The sequence below is a fragment of the Triticum dicoccoides genome, chromosome 4B (genome assembly GCF_002162155.2).
Source record: "Triticum dicoccoides isolate Atlit2015 ecotype Zavitan chromosome 4B, WEW_v2.0, whole genome shotgun sequence".
Classification (NCBI taxonomy): Eukaryota; Viridiplantae; Streptophyta; class Magnoliopsida; order Poales; family Poaceae; genus Triticum; species Triticum dicoccoides.
The window spans coordinates 11,948,174-11,971,413 of record NC_041387.1 but is presented as its reverse complement, the minus strand read 5'-3'; the positions used below and the strand labels follow the sequence as shown (position 1 = coordinate 11,971,413).

General features: G+C 43.3%; 1 protein-coding gene across 1 annotated transcript in view; it reads left to right on the top strand.

Annotated features, from left to right (window-relative positions):
• Window positions 1-493: 493 nt before the first annotated feature.
• LOC119292419 overlaps window positions 494-23,240 on the top strand; it is a 51,458-nt gene continuing 28,711 nt past the window's right edge. The window contains 3 exon segments of the mRNA XM_037571267.1: window positions 494-784; window positions 786-1,063; window positions 1,186-1,351. Coding sequence (XP_037427164.1) covers window positions 494-784; window positions 786-1,063; window positions 1,186-1,351 — 735 coding nt within the window.

Below are 23,240 nucleotides of genomic sequence, written 5' to 3'. Positions count from 1 at the left end.
TGGAAACGTGACTATCAAACAGAAGTCAGCACCCGAGACGAAGCCGGCTAGGGAGGGTGCAAAGGCAGGCAAGTCCCTAGAGTGCAGCCATGCAAATCTTGCAGGCAAGGTAAACCAGCGGGGTCACACAGCAACCAATGGGTTTGGAATGCAAACTCACACAACAGCAAATACAGATGGACCAGTAGAAAATGGGAACAAGGGCAACACACCTCCGGGCAGTGAAAAAATCACAATACCTGATGTCACCCCAATATCATCAGCCCCACCTCTCGACCGTTTTGTGCATCACACACCAAGTCCAGCCACTGGTGTTCCATACATGGTCAGCTCCAGCACTCCTACAACAAGCAAGTCGTGCCCAGCCACTAGCAGCCAAAAGAAAGGGGGAACACCCACATCAGTGCAATCCAGGGAAGCCCATGCAGCATAGTTGGCAACGGCTACGATTAGGGAGAAGCTACGACTGGGGCCACTCGCGCAGCAGCAAGCAATGCAACAGGCACAAGGTGGCTCATCAAACCCTGTCTTCACACCATCAAGCTACACCAACCACCCAGTCAGAGCAACACAAGACTGTCCATCTTTCGATCTTAACATAAGTTTTCATGAAGATGAGGGCACCAACAGAGGCCAATCCACAGAACTGAAGCCACGCAACCTAGATGCCTGCATGTCAGAAAGCGGAGATGAATGGGGCTTGGATCCGGAGGAGCTACAAAAAGTGTGCTATGAGGCAGAAAAGGCATTTGCATTGAAGAAAGAAAAGGAAGAGGAGAGGCTAAGAAATGGAGGAGAGGCTAAGAAATGGAAGGCAAATCAACGATCAAAATTCAAAAACACCAGTCACAGCAACCACAAACACAGAAAACGTCGCTAGTTCATCAAGAACTCCAGCAGCGGTTGGGCACGAGCGGAGAGTTGTAAGGGCACCAGCTCAACTCAGGTCGCCATACATACGCCCAGAGAACACAGATCCATTCTACTGCTCAAAGAAAGTTCGCGACATCTATGATGATGTGTGCCAGTATAGTGTGACCCACACAATGCAAGCCGGCACTAGGTAAGGAAATCCAACCTTTCTTTAGGCCTGGTTTTTTGGGGTTTCTTTTTTAATTGATTCATTTCAATACACGAGCTAACATTTTTTCTGTTTTATTTTGTATATGCCAAATTTCAAAACAGAAAGCCAATCATAAACTATGACGCGCTCTACATCAGCTGCAATGAACTTGCACAATCGATGGCACCTAGACAAAAGATGGACAGCGTGGTGGCCGAGATTGCAATTATTGCATTGAGTGAAGTAGGGCTGAGGCCAAAGAAGAGATGAATACTACTACGAGTAGCTGTAAGAAATCCCCCTATCCCTTTTTTATCTTCTTTTTGTTTTTTATTCTAGAAGCACAACAACTAATATGTTACCTGATACGTCCATTTTGCATCATGCTTTTATATCAATATTTATTGCATTATGGGCTGTCATTACACATTATATCTCAATACTTATGGCTATTCTCTCTTATTTTACAAGGTTTACCACGAAGAGGGGGAATGCCGGCAGCTGGAATTCTGGCTGGAAAAGGAGCAAACGTTGGAAACCTATTCCGCACAACTTCAAAAGTCCTCAAACTCCACGAAACAACTTTTTGGATTTATTAAGAATTTATGAGCGAAAGAAATAGGCCAGGGGCCCACACCCAGTCCAGGAGACAGGGGGGCGCCCCCTTGTAGGGTGCGACCCCCTATCTCCTGGGCCCCCTGGTGGGCCTCCGACGTCCATCTTCTGCTATATCATCACTTTTACCCTGGAAAAAATCATGGGCAAGCTTACGAGACGAAACTCCGCCACCACGAGGCGGAACCTTGACGGAATCAATCTAGGGCTCTAGCGGAGCTGTTCTGCCGGGGACACTTCCCTCCGGGAGGGGGAAATCATCACCAACGTTATCACCAACGATCCTCTCATCGGGAGGGGGTCAATCTCCATCAACATCTTCACCAGCACCATCTCCTCTCAAAACCCTAGTTCATCTCTTGTATCCAATCTTGTATCAAAACCACAAATTGGTACCTGTGGGTTGCTAGTAGTGTTGATTACTCCTTCTAGTTGATGCTAATTGGTTTACTTGGTGGAAGATCATATGTTCAGATCCTTTATGCATATTATTACTCCTCTGATTATGAACATGAATATGCTTTGTGAGTAGTTACGTTTGTTCCTGAGGACATGGGTGAAGTCTTGCTATTAGTAGTCATGTGAATTTGATATTCGTTCGATATTTTGATGAGATGTATGTTGTCTTTCCTCTAGTGGTGTTATGTGAACGTCGACTACATGACACTTCACCATTATTTGGGCCTAGAGAAAGGCATAGGGAAGTAATAAGTAGATGATTGGTTGCTAGAGTGACAGAAGCTTAAACCCTAGTTAATGCGTTGCTTCGTTAGGGGTTGATATGGACCCATATGTTTAATGTTGTGGTTAGGTTTACCTTAATACTCCTTTTTGTAGTTGCGGATGCTTGCAATAGGGGTTAATGATAAGTGGGATGCTTGTCCAAGTTAGGGCAGTACCCAAGTGCCGGTCCACCCACATATCAAATTATCAAAGTACCGAACGCGAATCTTACGAACGTGATGAAAACTAGCTTGACGATAATTCCCAATGTGTCCTCGGGAGCTCCTTCTTCATTATTAGAATTTGTCCAGGCTTATCCTTTGCTACATAAAGGATTGGGCCACCTTGCTGCACTTTATTTACTTTATTTACTTTTTGCTCGTTACTATTTATCTTATCACAAAACTATCTATCACCTATTATTTCAGTGCTTGCAAAGAAAACCTTACTGAAAACCGCTTATCATTTCCTTCTGCTCCTCGTTTGGTTCGACACTCTTACTTATCGAAAGGACTATGATAGATCCCCTACACTTGTGGGTCATCAAGACTCTTTTCTGGCGCCGTTGCCGGGGAGTGTAGCGCTTTTGGTGAGTGGAACTTGGTAAGGAAACATTTATATAGTGTGCTGAAATGTTCTGTTACTTGTCACTATGGAAACTAATCCTTTGAGGGGATTGTTTGGTGTATCTTCACCCCAAGCAGAAGAGCAAAGAGATGCTCCTCAACCTACTGAACCTTATGAAAATATTCACTTTGAGATTCCTTCGGGTATGATAGAAAAACTGCTAGCTAATCCTTTTGCAGGAGACGGAGCATTGCATCCCGACTTACACCTTATCTTTGTGGATGAAGTTTGTGGATTATTTAAACTTGCAGGTATCCCCGATGATGTTGTCAAAAGGAAGGTCTTCCCTTTATCTTTGAAGGTAGATGCAATGACATGGTATAGGCTATGTGATGATACGAGATTTTGGAATTATAAGCGACTGAAGTTGGAATTTCACTAGAAGTTCTATCATATGCATCTTGTTCATCGTGATCGTAATTACATATATAATTTCTGGCCTCGCGAAGGAGAAAGCATCGTTAAAGCTTGGGGGAGTCTTAAGTCAATGTTATATTCATGCCCCAATCATGAGCTCTCTCGGGAAATGATTATTCAGAATTTTTATGCTCGGCTTTCCCTTGATAATCGCAACTTGCTCGATACTTCCTGTGCTGGTTCCTATATGCTGAACACTATTGATTTCAAATGGGACTTATTGGAAAGAATTAAACGCAACTATGAAGATTGGGGTTCCGAAGATGGTAAGGAGTCAGGTATGACACTTAAGTTCGATTGTGTTAACTCTTTTATGGATACCGATGCTTTCCGTGGATTTAGCTCTAAGTATGGACTTGATTCTGAGATAGTAGCTACTTTTTGTGAAACTTTTGCTACTCACGTTGATCTCCCTAAAGAGAAGTGGTTTAAATATAATCCTCCTGTTGAAGTGAAAATAGTTGCACCTATTACAGTCGAAGAAAAGACTATTACATATAGTGATCCTATTATTCCTACTGCTTATGTCGAAAAACCTCCTTTTCCTGTTAGGATAAAATATCATGTTAAAGCTTCGACTGTTGTTCGTAAGAGTAATACTAGGACTTATACACCTCCTGAGCAAATTAATGTTGAACCTGGTATTGCTATGATTAAAGATCTCTTGGATGAGGACTTAGATGGGCATGTTATCTCTTTCTTGGGTGAAACTGCTAATATTGCTAGACCTGATACTAAGACACGTAGACCTGTTGTAGGCACGCCTGTTATTTCTGTTAAAATAGGAGATCATTGTTATCATGGCTTATGTGATATGGGTGCTAGTGCTAATGCGATACCTTATGATCTTTATAAAGAAATTATGCACAATATTTCACCTGTTGAATTAGAAGACATTGATGTTACTATTAAGCTTGCTAATAGGGACACCATTAAACCTATTGGGATTGTTAGAGATGTTGAAGTCTTGTGTGGGAAGATTAAATACCCTGCTGATTTTCTTGTTCTTGGTTCCCCACAAGATGATTTTTGTCCCATTATTTTTGGTAGACCCTTCTTGAATACTGCTAGTGCTAAGATTAATTGTGAAAAGAATATTGTCACTGTTGGCATAGATGGTATGTCTCATGAGTTTAATTTCGCTAAGTTTAGTAGACAACCTCGTGAAAGGGAACCACCTAGTAAGGATGAAATTATTGGTCTTGCTTCCATTGCTGTTCCTCCAACTGATCCGTTAGAACAATATTTGTTAGACCATGAAAACAATATGTTTATGAGGGAAAGGGAAGAAATAGATGAAGTGTTCCTTAAACAAGAACCTATGCTAAAACATAACCTTCCCGTTGAAATTCTTGGGGACCCCCCTCCACCCAAGGGTGATCCCATGTTCGAACTCAAACCCTTACCTGATAATCTCAAGTATGCTTATGTTGATGAAAAATAAATATATCCTGTTATTATTAGTGCTAACCTTTCAGAGAAAGAAGAAGAAAGATTATTGAAAACTCTGAAGAAGCACCAAGCAGCTATTGGATATACTCTGGATGATCTTAAGGGCGTTAGTCCCACGTTATGTCAACACAAAATTACATTGGAGGAGGATGCCAAACTAGTTAGAGATCCTCAAAGATGATTAAACCCCAAAATGAAGGAAGTGGCAAGAAAGGAGATTCTAAAACTCCTTGAGGCAGGTATTATTTATCCCGTTGCTGATAGTGAATGGGTAAGCCCTGTCCATTGTGTCCCTAAAAAGGGAGGTATCACCGTTGTTCCTAATGATAAAGATGAATTGACCCCGCAAAGAATTATTACAGGCTATAGGATGGTAATTGATTTCCGTAAGTCAAATAAAGCTACTAAGAAAGATCATTACCCTTTACCTTTTATTGATCAAATGCTAGAAAGGCTATCCAAACACACACATTTTTGCTTTCTAGATGGTTATTCTGGCTTCTCTCAAATACCTATGTCCGCGAAGGATCAATCTAAAACTACATTTACTTGCCCTTTTGGTACTTTTTCTTATAGATGTATGCCTTTTGGTTTATGTAATGCACCTGCTACCTTTCAAAGATGCATGATGGCTATATTTTCTGATTTTTGTGAAAAGATTTGTGAGGTATTCATGGATGACTTCTCCGTCTATGGATCCTCTTTTGATGATTGTTTGAGAAACCTTGATCGAGTTTTGCAGAGATGCGAAGACACTAGTCTCGTCCTGAATTGGGAAAAGTGTCACTTTATGGTTAATGAAGGCATTGTCTTGAGGCACAAGATCTCCGAGAGAGGTATTGAAGTTGATAAAGCCAAAGTTGATGCTATTGAAAACATGCCATGTCCCAAGGACATAAAAGGTATAAGAAGTTTCCCTGGTCATGCCGACTTTTATAGGAGGTTCATTAAGGACTTTTCTAAAATCTCTAGGCCTCTGACTAATTTATTGCAAAAAGATATTCCTTTTGTCTTTGATGATGATTGTGTAGAAGCATTTGAAACACTTAAGAAAGCTTTGATCACTTCACCTATTGTTCAGCCACCTGATTGGAATTTACCTTTTGAAATTATGTGCGATGCTAGTGATTATGTTGTAGGTGCTGTTTTAGGGCAAAGAGTCGATAAGAAATTGAATGTTAACCAGTATGCTAGTAAGACTCTTGATACTGCCCAGAGAAATTATGCTACTACTAAAAAAGAGTTCTTAGCAGTTGTGTTTGCATGTGATAAGTTTAGACCTTATATTGTTGATTCCAAAGTTACTATTCACACTGATCATGCTGCTATTAAATATCTTATGGAAAAGAAAGATGCTAAGCCTAGACTCATTACATGGGTTCTCTTGCTCCAAGAATTTGACTTGCATATTATTGATAGAAAGGGAGCTGAGAACCCTGTTGCAGACAACTTGTCTAGGTTAGAGAATGTTCTTGATGACCCACTGCCTATTAATGATAGTTTTCCTGATGAATAATTAGCGGTTGCCAATGCTTCTCGTACTGCTCATTGGTATGCTGATTATGCTAATTACATTGTTGCTAAATATATATCGCATAGTTTCACATACCAGCAAAAGAAAAAGTTCTTTTATGATTTAAGACATTACTTCTGGGATGATCCACACCTTTATAAAGGAGTAGATGGTATTATTGTTGGGGAACATAGCAGAAATTCAAAATTTTCCAACGTGTCACCAAGATCTATCTATGGAGAGACCAGCAACGAGTAGAAAGAGAGTGCATCTGCATACCCTTGCAGATCGCTAAGCGGAAGCGTTCAAGTGAACGGGGTTGATGGAGTCGTACTCGTCGTGATTCAAATCACCGATGATCCTAGTGCCGAACGGACGGCACCTCCGCGTTCAACACACGTACAGCCCGGTGACGTCTCCCACGCCTTGATCCAGCAAGGAGAGAGGGAGAGGTTGAGGAAGACTCCATCCAACAGCAGCACAACGGCGTGGTGGTGGTGGAGGAGCGTGGCAATCCAGCAGGGCTTCGCCAAGCACCATGGGAGAGGAGGAGTAGGGAGAGAGGTAGGGCTGTGCCAGAACTTCGTGTATCGCTCCCATGCGCCTCCCCACTATAGGGGCTGGTTTCTTGCCCTCCAAGTCCATTGGGGCGTTGGCCAAGGTGGGAGGAAATAAATCTCATTATTTCCTTCCCCACCGATTGTTATCCCCCCCTTTTTAGGGATCTTGATCTTATCCCTTCGGGATATGATCTTATTCCTTCTAAGGGGGGATCTTGGTGCGCCTTGACCAGGGGTGTGGGGCCTTGCCCCCACTACCCATGTCCATGTGGGTCCCCCCATGCAGGTGGGCCCCACTCCGGAACCTTCTAGAACCTTCCCGGTACAATACCGAAAAATCCCGAACATTTTCTGGTGGCCAAAATAGGACTTCCCATATATAAATCTTTACCTCCGGACCATTCCGGAACTCCTCGTGACGTCCGGGATCTCATCCGGGACTCCGAACAACATTCGGTAACCACATACAAACTTCCTTTATAACCCTAGCGTCATCGAACCTTAAGTGTGTAGACCCTACGGGTTCGGGAGACATGTAGACATGACCGAGACGTTCTCCGGTCAATAACCAACAGCGGGATCTGGATACCCATGATGGCTCCCACATGTTACACGATGATCTCATCGGATGAACCACGATGTCAAGGACTTAATCAATCCCGTATTCAATTCCCTTTGTCTATCGGTATGTTACTTGCCCGAGATTCGATCGTCGGTATCCAATACCTTGTTCAATCTCGTTACCGGCAAGTCACTTTACTCGTTCCGTAACACATCATCCCGTGATCAACTCCTTGGTCACATTGCGCATATGATTATGTCCTACCGAGTGGGCCCAGAGATACCTCTCCGTTTACACGGAGTGACAAATCCCAGTCTCGATCCGCATAAAACAATAGATACTTTCGGAGATACCTGTAGTGCACCTTTATAGTGTTGGGTTTCGTAGTAATTTCAAAAAATTTCCTACGCACACGCAAGATCATGTGATGCATAGCAACGAAGGGAAGAGTATTGTCTACGTACCCTACGCAGACCGACTGCGGAAGCGATGATACGACGTAGAGGAAGTAGTCGTACGTCTTCACGATCCAACCGATCAAGCACCGAAACTACGGCACCTCCGAGTTCGAGCACACGTTCAGCTCGATGACGATCCCCGGACTCCGATCCAGCAAAGTGTCGGGGAAGAGTTCCGTCAGCACGACGGCGTGGTGACGATCTTGATGAACTACAGCAGCAGGGCTTCGCCTAAACTCCGCTACAGTATTATCGAGGAATATGGTGGCAGGGGGCACCGCACACGGCTAAGGAATCGATCACGTGGATCAACTTGTGTCAACTTGTGTGTTTAGAGGTGCCCCTGCCTCCGTATATAAAGGAGGAGAGGAGGGGAGGCTGGCCGGCCAAGGGGGAGAGGCGCAGGAGAGTCCTACTCCCTCTGGGAGTAGGATTCCCCCTCCAATCCTAGTCCAACTAGGATTCCTCGGAGGGGAAAAGAGGAGGAGGGGGCCGGCCACCTCTCCTAGTCCTAATAGGACTAGGGGAAGGGGGTGGCGCGCAGCCCATCTAGGGCAGCCCCTTCTCTTTTCCACTAAGGCCCACTATGGCCCAAAAAGCTCCCGGGGGGTTCCGGTAACCCTCTCGGTATTCCGGTAAAATCCCGATTTCACCCGGAACACTTCCGACATCCAAATATAGGCTTCCAATATATCAATCTTTACGTCTCGACCATTTCGAGACTCCTCGTCATGTCCGTGATCACATCCGGGACTCCGAACAACCTTCGGTACATCAAAATGCATAAACTCATAATATAACTGTCATCGTAACCTTAAGCGTGCGGACCCTATGGGTTCGAGAACAATGTAGACATGACCGAGACACGTCTCCGGTCAATAACCAATAGCGGGACCTGGATGCCCATATTGGCTCCTACATATTCTACGAAGATCTTTATCGGTCAGACCGCATAACAACATACGTTGTTCCCTTTGTCATCGGTATGTTACTTGCCCGAGATTTGATCGTCGGTATCCAATACCTAGTTCAATCTCGTTACCGGCAAGTCTCTTTACTCGTTCCGTAATACATCATCTCACAACTAACATATTAGTTGTAATGCTTGCAAGGCTTATGTGATGTGTATTACCGAGAGGGCCCAGAGATACCTCTCCAACAATCGGAGTGACAAATCCTAATCTCGAAATACGCCAACCCAACATCGACCATTGGAGACACCTGTAGTACTCCTTTATAATCACCCATTTACGTTGTGACGTTTGGTAGTACCCAAAGTGTTCCTCCGGTAAACGGGAGTTGCATAATCTCATAGTCGTAGGAACATGTATAAGTCATGAAGAAAGCAATAGCAACATACTAAACGATCAGGTGCTAAGCTAATGGAATGGGTCATGTCAATCAGATCATTCTACTAATGATGTGACCTCGTTAATCAAATAACAACTCATTGTTCATGGTTAGGAAACATAACCATCTTTGATTAACGAGCTAGTCAAGTAGAGGCATACTAGTGACACTCTGTTTGTCTATGTATTCACACATGTATTATGTTTCCGGAAAATACAATTCTAGCATGAATAATAAACATTTATCATGATTATAAGGAAATAAATAATAACTTTATTATTGCCTCTAGGGCATATTTCCTTCAGTCTCCCACTTGCACTAGAGTCAATAATCTAGATTACACTGTAATGATTCTAACACCCATGGAGCCTTGGTGCTGATCATGTTTTGCTCGTGGAAGAGGCTTAGTCAACGGGTCTGCAACATTCAGATCCGTATGTATCTTGCAAATCTCTATGTCTCCCACCTGGACTAGATCCCGGATGGAGTTGAAGCGTCTCTTGATGTGTTTGGTCCTTTTGTGAAATCTGGATTCCTTTGCTAAGGCAATTGCACCAGTATTGTCACAAAAGATTTTCATTGGACCCGATGCATTAGGTATGACACCTAGATCGGATATGAACTCCTTCATCCAGACTCCTTCATTTGCTGCTTCCGAAGCAGCTATGTATTCCGCTTCACATGTAGATCCCGCTACAACGCTTTGTTTAGAACTGCACCGACTGACAACTCCACCGTTTAATGTAAACACGTATCCGGTTTGCGATTTAGAATCGTCCGGATCAGTGTCAAAGCTTGCATCAACGTAACCTTTTACGATGAGCTCTTTGTCACTTCCATATACGAGAAACATATCCTTAGTCCTTTTCAGGTATTTTAGGATGTTCTTGACCGCTGTCCAGTGATTCACTCCTGGATTACTTTGGTACCTCCCTGCTAAACTTATAGCAAGGCACACATCAGGTCTGGTACACAGCATTGCATACATGATAGAGCCTATGGCAGATGCATAGGGAACATCTTTCATATTCTCTCTATCTTCTGCAGTGGTCGGGCATTGAGTCTTACTCAATTTCACACCTTGTAACACAGGCAAGAACCCTTTCTTCGCTTGATCCATTTTGAACTTCTTCAAAATTTTGTCAAGGTATGTGCTTTGTGAAAGTCCAATTAAGCGTCTTGATCTATCTCTATAGATCTTAATGCCTAATATGTAAGCAGCTTCACCGAGGTCTTTCATTGAAAAACTTTTATTCAAGTATCCCTTTATGCTATCCAGAAAATCTATATCATTTCCAATCAGTAATATGTCATCCACATATAATATCAGAAATGCTACAGAGCTCCCACTCACTTTCTTGTAAATACAGGCTTCTCCGAAAGTCTGTATAAAACCAAATGCTTTGATCACACTATCAAAACGTTTATTCCAACTCCGAGAGGCTTGCACCAGTCCATAAATGGATCGCTGGAGCTTGCACACTTTGTTAGCTCCCTTTGGATCGACAAAACCTTCTGGTTGCATCTTATACAACTCTTCTTCCAGAAATCCATTCAGGAATGCAGTTTTGACATCCATCTGCCAAATTTCATAATCATAAAATGCGGCAATCGCTAACATGATTCGGACGGACTTAAGCATCGCTACGGGTGAGAAGGTCTCATCGTAGTCAATCCTTTGAACTTGTCGAAAACCTTTTTGCGACAAGTCGAGCTTTGTAGACAGTAACATTACCATCAGCGTCAGTCTTCTTCTTAAAGATCCATTTATTCTCAATTGCTTGCCGATCATCGGGCAAGTCAACCAAAGTCCATACTTTGTTCTCATACATGGATCCCATCTCAGATTTCATGGCTTCAAGCCACTTTGCGGAATCTGGGCTCACCATCGCTTCTTCATAGTTCGTAGGTTCATCATGATCTAGTAGCATGACTTCCAGAACAGGATTTCCGTACCACTCTGGCGCGGATCTTACTCTGGTTGATCTACGTGGTTCAGTAGTATCTTGATCTGAAGTTTCATGATCATTATCATTGGCTTCCTCACTAACCGGTGTAGGTGTCACTGAAACAGTTTTCTGTGATGAACTACTCTCCAGTAAGGGAGCAGGTACAGTTACCTCGTCAAGTTCTACTTTCCTCCCACTCACTTCTTTCGAGAGAAACTCCTTCTCTAGAAATGATCCATTCTTAGCAACGAATGTTTTGCCTTCGGATCTGTGATAGAAGGTGTACCCAACAGTTTCCTTTGGGTATCCTATGAATACACATTTCTCCGATTTGGGTTCGAGCTTATCAGGTTGAAGCTTTTTCACATAAGCATCGCAGCCCCAAACTTTAAGAAACGACAACTTTGGTTTCTTGCCAAACCATAGTTCATAAGGCGTCGTCTCAACGGATTTTGATGGTGCCCTATTTAACGTGAATGCGGCCGTCTCTAAAGCATAACCCCAAAATGATAGCGGTAAATCTGTAAGAGACATCATAGATCGCACCATATCTAGTAAAGTACGATTACGATGTTCGGACACACCATTGCGCTGTGGTGTTCCGGGTGGCGTGAGTTGTGAAACTATTCCACAGTTTTTCAAATGTACACCAAACTCGTAACTCAAATATTCTCCTCCACGATCAGATCGTAGAAACTTTATTTTCTTGTTACGATGATTTTCAACTTCACTCTGAAATTCTTTGAACTTTTCAAATGTTTCAGACTTATGCTTCATTAAGTAGATATATCCATATCTGCTCAAATCATCTGTGAAGGTGAGAAAATAACGATATCCGCCACGAGCCTCAATATTCATCGGACCACATACATCGGTATGTATGATTTCCAACAAATCTGTTGCTCTCTCCATAGTACCGGAGAACGGTGTTTTAGTCATCTTGCCCATGAGGCACGGTTCGCAAGTACCAAGTGATTCATAATCAAGTGGTTCCAAAAGTCCATTAGTATGGAGTTTCTTCATGCGTTTTACACCGATATGACCTAAACGACAGTGCCACAAATAAGTTGCACTTTCATTATCAACTCTGCATCTTTTGGTTTCAACATTATGAATATGTGTATTACTACTATCGAGATTCAGTAAGAATAGACCACTCTTCAAGGGTGCATGACCATAAAAGATATTACTCATATAAATAGAACAACCATTATTCTCTGATTTAAATGAATAACCGTCTCGCATTAAACAAGATCCAGATATAATGTTCATGCTCAACGCTGGCACCAAATAACAATTATTTAGGTCTAATATTAATCCCGAAGGTAGATGTAGAGGTAGCGTGCCGACCGCGATCACATCGACTTTGGAACCGTTTCCCACGCGCATCGTCACCTCGTCCTTTGCCAGTGCCCGCTTATTCTGTAGTCCCTGTTTCGAGTTGCAAATATTAGCAACAGAACCAGTATCAAATACCTAGGTGCTACTGCGAGCTCTAGTAAGGTACACATCAATAACATGTATATCATATATACCTTTGTTCACCATGCCATCCTTCTTATCCGCCAAATACTTGGGGCAGTTCCGCTTCCAGTGACCAGTCTGCTTGCAGTAGAAGCACTCAGTTTCAGGCTTAGGTCCAGACTTGGGTTTCTTATCTTGAGCAGCAACTTGCTTGCTGTTCTTCTTGAAGTTCCCTTTCTTCTTTCCTTTGCCCTTTTTCTTGAAACTAGTGGTTTTGTTAACCATCAACACTTGATGCTCCTTTTTGATTTCTACCTCCGCAGTTTTCAGCATTGCGAAGAGCTCGGGAATAGTCTTGTTCATCCCTTGCATATTATAGTTCATCACGAAGCTCTTGTAGCTTGGTGGCAGTGATTGGAGAATTCTGTCGATGACGCAATCATCCGGAAGATTAACTCCCAATTGAATCAAGTGATTATTATACCCAGACATTTTGAATATATGCTCACTGACAGAACTGTTCTCCTCCATCTTGCAGCTATAGAACTTATTGGAGACTTCATATCTCTCAATCCGCGCATTTGCTTGAAATATTAACTTCAACTCCTGGAACATCTCATATGCTCCATGACGTTCAAAACGTCGTTGAAGTCCCGATTCTAAGCCGTAAAGCATGGCACACTGAACTATTGAGTAGTCATCAGCTTTGCTCTGCCAGACGTTCATAACATCTGGCGTTGCTCCAGCAGCAGGCCTGGCACCCAGCGGTGCTTCCAGGACGTAATTCTTCTGTGCAGCAATGAGGATAATCCTCAAGTTACGGACCCAGTCCGTGTAATTGCTACCATCATCTTTCAACTTTGCTTTCTCAACGAACGCATTAAAATTTAACGGAACAACAGCACGAGCCATCTATCTACAATCAACATAAACAAGCAAGATACTATCAGGGACTAAGTTCATGATAAATTTTAAGTTCAATTAATCATATTACTAAAGAACTCCCACTTAGATAGACATCCCTCTAATCCTCTAAGTGATCACGTGATCCAAATCAACTAAACCATAACCGATCATCACGTGAGATGGAGTAGTTTTCAATGGTGAACATCGTTATGTTGATCATATCTACTATATGATTCACGCTCGACCTTTCGGTCTCCGTGTTCCGAGGCCATATCTGCATATGCTAGGCTCGTCAAGTTTAACCTGAGTATTCTGCGTGTGCAAAACTGGCTTGCACCCGTTGTAGATGGACGTAGAGCTTATCACACCCGATCATCACGTGGTGTCTGGGCACGACGAACTTTGGCAACGGTGCATACTCAGGGAGAACACTTCTTGATAATTTAGTGAGAGATCATCTTATAATGCTACCGTCAATCAAAGCAAGATAAGATGCATAAAAAGATAAACATCACATGCAATCAATATAAGTGATATGATATGGCCATCATCATCTTGTGCTTGTGATCTCCATCTCCGAAGCACCGTCATGATCACCATCGTCACCGGCGCGACACCTTGATCTCCATCGTAGCATCATTGTCGTCTCGCCAATCTTATGCTTCCACGACTATCACTACCGTTTAGTAATAAAGTAAAGCATTACATCGCGATTGCATTGCATACAATAAAGCGACAACCATATGGCTCCTGCCAGTTGCCGATAACTTGTTTACAAAACATGATCATCTCATACAATAAAATTCAGCATCATGCCTTGACCATATCACATCACAGCATGCCCTGCAAAAACAAGTTAGACGTCCTCTACTTTGTTGTTGCATGTTTTTACGTGGCTGCTACGGGCTTAAGTAAGAACCAATCTCACCTACGCATCAAAACCACAACGATAGTTTGTCAAATAGACTCCATTTTAACCTTCGCAAGTACCGGGTGTAGCCATACTTGGTTCAACTAAAGTTGGAGAGGCAGTCGCCCGCAAGCCATCTCTGTGCAAAGCACGTCGAGGGAACCGGTCTCGCGTAAGCGTACGCGTAAGGTTGGTCCGGGTCGTCTCGTCCAACAATACCGCCGAACCAAAGTATGACATGCTGGTAGGCAGTATGACTTGTATCGTCCACAACTTACTTGTGTTCTACTCGTGCATATAACATCAACATCAATAACCTAGGCTCTGATACCACTGTTGGGTTTCGTAGTAATTTCAAAAAAATTCCTACGCACACGCAAGATCATGTGATGCATAGCAACGAAGGGAAGAGTATTGTCTACGTACCCTACGCAGACCGACTGCGGAAGCGATGATACGACGTAGAGGAAGTAGTCGTACGTCTTCACGATCCAACCGATCAAGCACCGAAACTACGGCACCTCCGAGTTCGAGCACACGTTCAGCTCGATGACGATCCCCGGACTCCGATCCAGCAAAGTGTCGGGGAAGAGTTCCGTCAGCACGACGGCGTGGTGACGATCTTGATGAACTACAGCAGCAGGGCTTCGCCTAAACTCCGCTACAGTATTATCGAGGAATATGGTGGCAGGGGGCACCGCACACGGCTAAGGAATCGATCACGTGGATCAACTTGTGTCAACTTGTGTGTTTAGAGGTGCCCCTGCCTCCGTATATAAAGGAGGAGAGGAGGGGAGGCTGGCCGGCCAAGGGGGAGAGGCGCAGGAGAGTCCTACTCCCTCTGGGAGTAGGATTCCCCCTCCAATCCTAGTCCAACTAGGATTCCTCGGAGGGGAAAAGAGGAGGAGGGGGCCGGCCACCTCTCCTAGTCCTAATAGGACTAGGGGAAGGGGGTGGCACGCAGCCCATCTAGGGCAGCCCCTTCTCTTTTCCACTAAGGCCCACTATGGCCCAAATAGCTCCCGGGGGGTTCCGGTAACCCTCTCGGTATTCCGGTAAAATCCCGATTTCACCCGGAACACTTCCGACATCCAAATATAGGCTTCCAATATATCAATCTTTACGTCTCGACCATTTCGAGACTCCTCGTCATGTCCGTGATCACATCCGGGACTCCGAACAAACTTCGGTACATCAAAATGCATAAACTCATAATATAACTGTCATCGTAACCTTAAGCGTGCGGACCCTACGGGTTCGAGAACAATGTAGACATGACCGAGACACGTCTCCGGTCAATAACCAATAGCGGGACCTGGATGCCCATATTGGCTCCTACATATTCTACGAAGATCTTTATCGGTCAGACCGCATAACAACATACGTTGTTCCCTTTGTCATCGGTATGTTACTTGCCCGAGATTTGATCGTCGGTATCCAATACCTAGTTCAATCTCGTTACCGGCAAGTCTCTTTACTCGTTCCGTAATACATCATCTCACAACTAACATATTAGTTGTAATGCTTGCAAGGCTTATGTGATGTGTATTACCGAGAGGGCCCAGAGATACCTCTCCAACAATCGGAGTGACAAATCCTAATCTCGAAATACGCCAACCCAACATCGACCATTGGAGACACCTGTAGTACTCCTTTATAATCACCCATTTACGTTGTGACGTTTGGTAGTACCCAAAGTGTTCCTCCGGTAAACGGGAGTTGCATAATCTCATAGTCGTAGGAACATGTATAAGTCATGAAGAAAGCAATAGCAACATACTAAACGATCAGGTGCTAAGCTAATGGAATGGGTCATGTCAATCAGATCATTCTACTAATGATGTGACCTCGTTAATCAAATAACAACTCATTGTTCATGGTTAGGAAACATAACCATCTTTGATTAACGAGCTAGTCAAGTAGAGGCATACTAGTGACACTCTGTTTGTCTATGTATTCACACATGTATTATGTTTCCGGAAAATACAATTCTAGCATGAATAATAAACATTTATCATGATTATAAGGAAATAAATAATAACTTTATTATTGCCTCTAGGGCATATTTCCTTCATATCATCCATATAAGCTTCCACATTCCGACTGATTTGGGTGAGTAGACACTTCTGAATCATTCGCATAAAAGTGGCTCCGGCATTCTTGAGGCCGAATGGCATGGTGATATAGCAGAAGCACCCGAATGGAGTGATGAAAGCTGTTTTTACCTCATCGGGCCCGTACAGACGGATCTGGTGGTACCCGGAGTAAGCATCTAAAAAAGACAACCTCTCGCATCCCGCGGTCGAGTCAACAATTTGATCTATGCGAGGGAGAGGAAAGTGATCTTTCGGGCAGGCCCGGTTGATGTGCTTGAAATCAATGCACATTCGGAGCGACTTGTCCTTCTTAGGAACCATGACGACATTAGCGAGCCACTCGGAGTGGTATATCTCTCGGATAAATCCTGCCGCCAACAGTCGAGCCACTTCTTCACCGATGGCCTTTCTCTTCTGGACGGCGGACCGCCGAAGATGCTCTTTGACTGGTTTTGCAGACGAGTCGACTCTTAGGCGATGCTCAGCCAGTCCCCTGGGAACACCTGGCATGTCAGCGGGCTTCCATGCAAAAATGTCCCAGTTCTCACGGAGGAACTGGATGAGCGCTTCTTCCTATTTTGGGTCGAGTGTTATGGAGATGCGGGTCGTGTTGGGTTTCGTAGTAATTTCAAAAATTTTCCTACGCGCACACAGGATCATGTGATGCATAGCAACGAGAGGAGAGTGTTGTCTACGTACCCAGCGCAGACCGACTGCGGAAGCAATGACACGACGTAGAGGAAGTAGTCGTACGTCTTCACGATCCAACCGATCAAGCACCGAAACTACGGCACCTCCGAGTTCGAGCACACGTTCAGCTCGATGACGATCCCCGGACTCCGATCCAGCAAAGTGTCGGGGAAGAGTTTCGTCAGCACGACGGCGTGGTGACGATCTTGATGAACTACAGCAGCAGGGCTTCGCCTAAACTCCGCTACAGTATTATCGAGGAATATGGTGGCAGGGGGCACCGCACACGGCTAAGGAATCGATCACGTGGATCAACTTGTGTCAACTTGTGTGTTTAGAGGTGCCCCTGCCTCCGTATATAAAGGAGCCAAGGGGGGAGGAGGCGCCGGCCAGGAAGAGGTGGCGCAGGAGGAGTCCTACTCCTACCGGGAGTAGGACTCCCCCCCAATCCTATTCCAACTAGGATTCCCAAGGGGGAAAGAGGGAGAGGGGTGGCCGGCCACCTCTCCTAGTCCTAATAGGACTAGGGGAAGGGGGGAGGCGCGCAGCCCCCTTGGGCTGCCCCTTTCTCCTTTCCACTAAGGCCCATGATGGCCCATATGGCTCCCGGGGGGTTCCGGTAACCTCCCGGTAACCCGGTAAAATCCCGATTTCACCCGGAACACTTCCGATGTCCAAACATAGACTTCCAATATATCAATCTTTATGTCTCGACCATTTCGAGACTCCTCGTCATGTCCGTGATCACATCCGGGACTCCGAACAACCTTCGGTACATCAAAATGCATAAACTCATAATATAACTGTCATCGTAACCTTAAGCGTGCGGACCCTACGGGTTCGAGAATAATGTAGACATGACCGAGACACGTCTCCGGTCAATAACCAATAGCGGGACCTGGATGCCCATATTGGCTCCTACATATTCTACGAAGATCTTTATCGGTCAGACCGCATAACAACATACGTTGTTCCCTTTGTTATCGGTATGTTACTTGCCCGAGATTCGATCGTCGGTATCGAATACCTAGTTCAATCTCGTTACCGGCAAGTCTCTTTACTCGTTCCGTAATACATCATCTCACAACTAACATATTAGTTGTAATGCTTGCAAGGCTTATGTGATGTGTATTACCGAGAGGGCCCAGAGATACCTCTCCGACAATCGGAGTGACAAATCCTAATCTCGAAATACGCCAACCCAACATCGACCATTGGAGACACCTGTAGTACTCCTTTATAATCACCCAGTTACGTTGTGACGTTTGGTAGTACCCAAAGTGTTCCTCCGGTAAACGGGAGTTGCATAATCTCATAGTCATAGGAACATGTATAAGTCATGAAGAAAGCAATAGCAACATACTAAACGATCGGGTGCTAAGCTAATGGAATGGGTCATGTCAATCAGATCATTCTACTAATGATGTGACCTCGTTAATCAAATAACAACTCTTTGTTTCATGGTTAGGAAACATAACCATCTTTGATTAACGAGCTAGTCAAGTAGAGGCATACTAGTGACACTATGTTTGTCTATGTATTCACACATGTATTATGTTTCCGGTAAATACAATTTTAGCATGAATAATAAACATTTATCATGATTATAAGGAAATAAATAATAACTTTATTATTGCCTCTAGGGCATATTTCCTTCATATAGTCACCCAGTTACGTTGTGACGTTTGATACACCCAAAGCACTCCTACGGTATCCAGGAGTTACACGCTCTCATGGTCGAAGGAAGAGATACTTGACATTGGCAAAGCTCTAGCAAATGAACTACACGATCTTTTGTGCTAGTCTTAGGATTGGGTCTTGTCCATCACATCATTCGCCTAATGATGTGATCCCGTTATCAACGACATCCAATGTCCATAGCCAGGAAACCATGACTATCTGTTGATCACAACGAGCTAGTCAACTAGAGGCTCACTAGGGACATATTGTGGTCTATGTATTCACACGTGTATTACGATTTCCGGATAATACAGTTATAGCATGAATAAAAGACAATTATCATGAACAAGGAAATATAATAATAACTAATTTATTATTGCCTCTAGGGCATATTTCCAACAGTCTCCCACTTGCACTAGAGTCAATAATCTAGCTCACATCGATATGTGATTAACACTCAAGGTCACATCCCCATGTGACTAACACCCAAAGAGTTTACTAGAGTCATTAATCTAGTTCACATCTACCATGTGATTAACACTCGATGAGTTCTGGGTTTGATCATGTTATGCTTGTGAGAGAGGTTATAGTCAACTGGTCTGAACCTTTTAGATCCGTGTGTGCTTTACAAATCTCTATGTCATCTCCTAGATGCAGCTACCACGCTCTATTTGAAGCTATTCCAAATAACTGTTCCACTTGGAGCTATTCTAAATTGTTGCTCCATCATACGTATCCGGTATCTCTACTCAGAGCTATCCGGATAGGTGTTAAGCTTGCATCGACGTAACCCTTTACGACGAACTCTTTTACCACCTCCATAATCGAGAAAATTCCTTAGTCCACTAGTTACTAAGGATAACTTTGATCGCTGTCCTGTGATCCATTCTTGGATCACTCTTGTACCCCTTGACTGACTCATGGCAAGGCACACTTCAGGTGCGGTACACAGCATAGTATACTGTACAGAGCCTATGATAAAAGCATAGGGGACGACCTTCGTCCTTCCTCTTTCTTCTGCCGTGGTCGAGCTTTAAGTCTTAACTTCATACCTTACAACTCAGGCAAGAACTCCTTCTTTGACTGATCCATCTTGAACACCTTCAAGATTATGTCAAGGTACGTGCTCATTTAAAAGTATTATTAAGCATTTTGATCTATCTTATAGATCTTGATGCTCAATGTTCAAGTATCTTGATCCAGGTTTTCTATTGAAAACACCTTTCAAATAACCCTATATGCTTTCTAGAAATTCTACATCATTTCTGATCAACAATATGTCAAGAACATATACTCATCAGAAATTCTATAGTGCTCCCACTCACTTCTTTGGAAATACAAGTTTCTCATAAACTTTGTACAAACCCAAAATCTTTGATCATCTCATCAAAGTGTACATTCCAACTCCGAGATGCTTACTCCAGTCCTTAGAAGGATCGCTGGAGCTAGCATACCTTTTAGCATCTTTCGGGATTGACAAAACCTTCCGGTTGTATCACATACAACCTTTCCTCATTAAAATCGTCGAGGAAACAATGTTTTGACATCCTATCTGCAAGATTTCATAAATAATGCAATAATCACTAATATAATTCCAACAGACTCTTAGCATCACTACGAGTGAGAAAATCTCATCGTAGTCAACTCCTTGAACTTGTCGGAAAACATCTTAACGACAAGTCGAGCTTTCTTAATGGTGACATTTACCATCATTGTCCGTCTTCCTTTTGAAATCCATCTGTACTCATTAGCCTTACGACCATTGAGCCGTTCTGCCAAAGTCTACACTTTGTTTTCATACATGGATCCTCTCTCGGATTTTATGGCCTCAAGCCATTTATCGGAATCCGGGCCCACCATCGCTTCTCCATAGCTCGTAGGTTCATTGTTGTCTAGCAACATGACCTTCAAGACGGGATTACGTACCACTCTGAAGTAGTACGCATCCTTGTCATCCTACAAGGTTTGGGAGTGACTTGATCCGAAGTTTCATGATCAATATCATAAGCTTCCACTTCAATTGGTGTAGGTGCCACAGGAACAACTCCATGTGCCCTGTCACACACTAGTTGAAGAGACGGTTCAATAACCTCATCAAGTCTCCACCATCGTCCCACTCAATTCTTTCGAGAGAAACTTTTCCTCGAGAAAGGACCCGATTCTAGAAACAATCCATATTGCTTTCGGATCTGAATTAGGAGGTATACCCAACTGTTTTGGGTTTCCTATGAAGATGCATTTTATCCGCTTTGGGTTCGAGCTTATCAACCTGAAACTTTTTCATATAAGCGTCGCAGCCCCAAACTTTTAAGAAACGACAACTTAGGTTTCTCTAAACCATAATTCATACGGTGTCATCTCATCGGAATTACGTGGTGCCCTATTTAAAGTGAATGTGGTTGTCTCTAATGCCTAACCCATGAACGATAGTGGTAATTCGATAAGAGACATCATGGTACGCACCATATCCAATAGGGTGCAACTATGATGTTCGGACACACCATCACATTATGGTGTTCCAGGCGGTATTAATTGCGAAACAATTTCCACAATGTCTTAATTGTGTGCCAAAACTCGTAACTCAGATATTCATCTCTATGATCATATCATAGACATTTTATCCTCTTGTCACAATGATCTGCTACTTCACTCTGAAATTACTTGAACCATTCAATAATTCAGACTTTTGTTTCATCAAGTAAATATACTCAACATTTACTCGAATCATCTGTGAAGTAAGAACATAATGATATTCACTGCATGCCTCAGCACTCATTCGACTGCACACATCAAAATGTGTTACTTCCAACAAGTTGCTATCTTGTTCCATCTTACTGAAAATGAGGCTTTTCAGTCATCTTGCCCATGTGGTATGATTTGCATATCTCAAGTGATTCAAAATCAAGTGAGTCCGAACGATCAGTTTGCATGGAGTTTCTTCATGCATATACACCAATAGACATGGTTCGCATGTCTCAAACTTTTCAAAAACGAGTGAGTCCAAAGATCCATCAACATGGAGCTTCTTCATGCGTTTTATACCATTATGACTTACATGGCAGTGCCACAAGTAAGTGGTACTATCATTACTATCTTATATCTTTTGGCATGAAAATGTGTATCACTACGACCGAGATTCAATAAACCATTCCTTTAGGTGCAAGACCATTGAAGGTATTATTCAAAAATAGAGTAACCATTATTCTCCTTAAATGAATAACCGTATTGCGATAGACATAATCCAATCATGTCTATGCTCAACGCAAACACCAATCTCGGTGGTAGAGGGAGCGTGCGATGCTTGATCATATCAACCTTGGAAACACTTCCAACATATATCGTCAGCTCACCTTTAGCTAGTCTCCGTTTATTCCGTAGCTTTTATTTCGAGTTACTAACACTTAGCAACCGAACCGGTATCCAATACCCTGGTGCTACTAGGAGTACTAGTAAAGTACACATTAACATAATGTATATCCAATATACTTCTATCGACCTTGCCAGCCTTCTCATCTACCAAGTATCTAGGGTAATGCTGCTCCAGTGGTTGTTCCCCTTATTACAGAAGCACTTAGTCTCGGGTTTGGGTTCAACCTTGGGTTTCTTCACTAGAGCAGCAGCTGAATTGCCGTTTCATGAAGTATCCCTTTGTTCTCTTGCCCTTCTTGAAACTAGTGGTTTCACCAACCATCAATAATTGATGCTCCTTCTTGATTTCTACTTTCGCGGTGTCAAACATCATGAATATTTCAAGGATCATCATATCTATCCCTGATATGTTATAGTTAATCACGAAGCTCTAGCAGCTTGGTGGCAATGACTTTGGGGAAACATCACTATCTCATCTGGAGGATCAACTCCCACTCGATTCAAGTGATTGTTGTGCTCAGACAATCTAAGCACAAGCTCAACGATTGAGCTTTTCTCCCTTAGTTTGTAGGCTAAGAAAATTGTCGGAGGTCTTATACCTCTTGACGTGGGCACGAGCCTGAAATCCCAATTTCAGCCCTCGAAACATCTCATATGTTCCGCGACGTTTCGAAAACGTCTTTGGTGCCTCTACTTAAACCATTTAACTGAACTATCACGTAGTTATCAAAACGTGTATGTTCGATGTTCGAAACATCCACAAACGACGTTTGGGGTTCAGCACACTGAGCAGTGCATTAAGGACATAAGCTTTCTACTGTTCGCATAATTGCTAC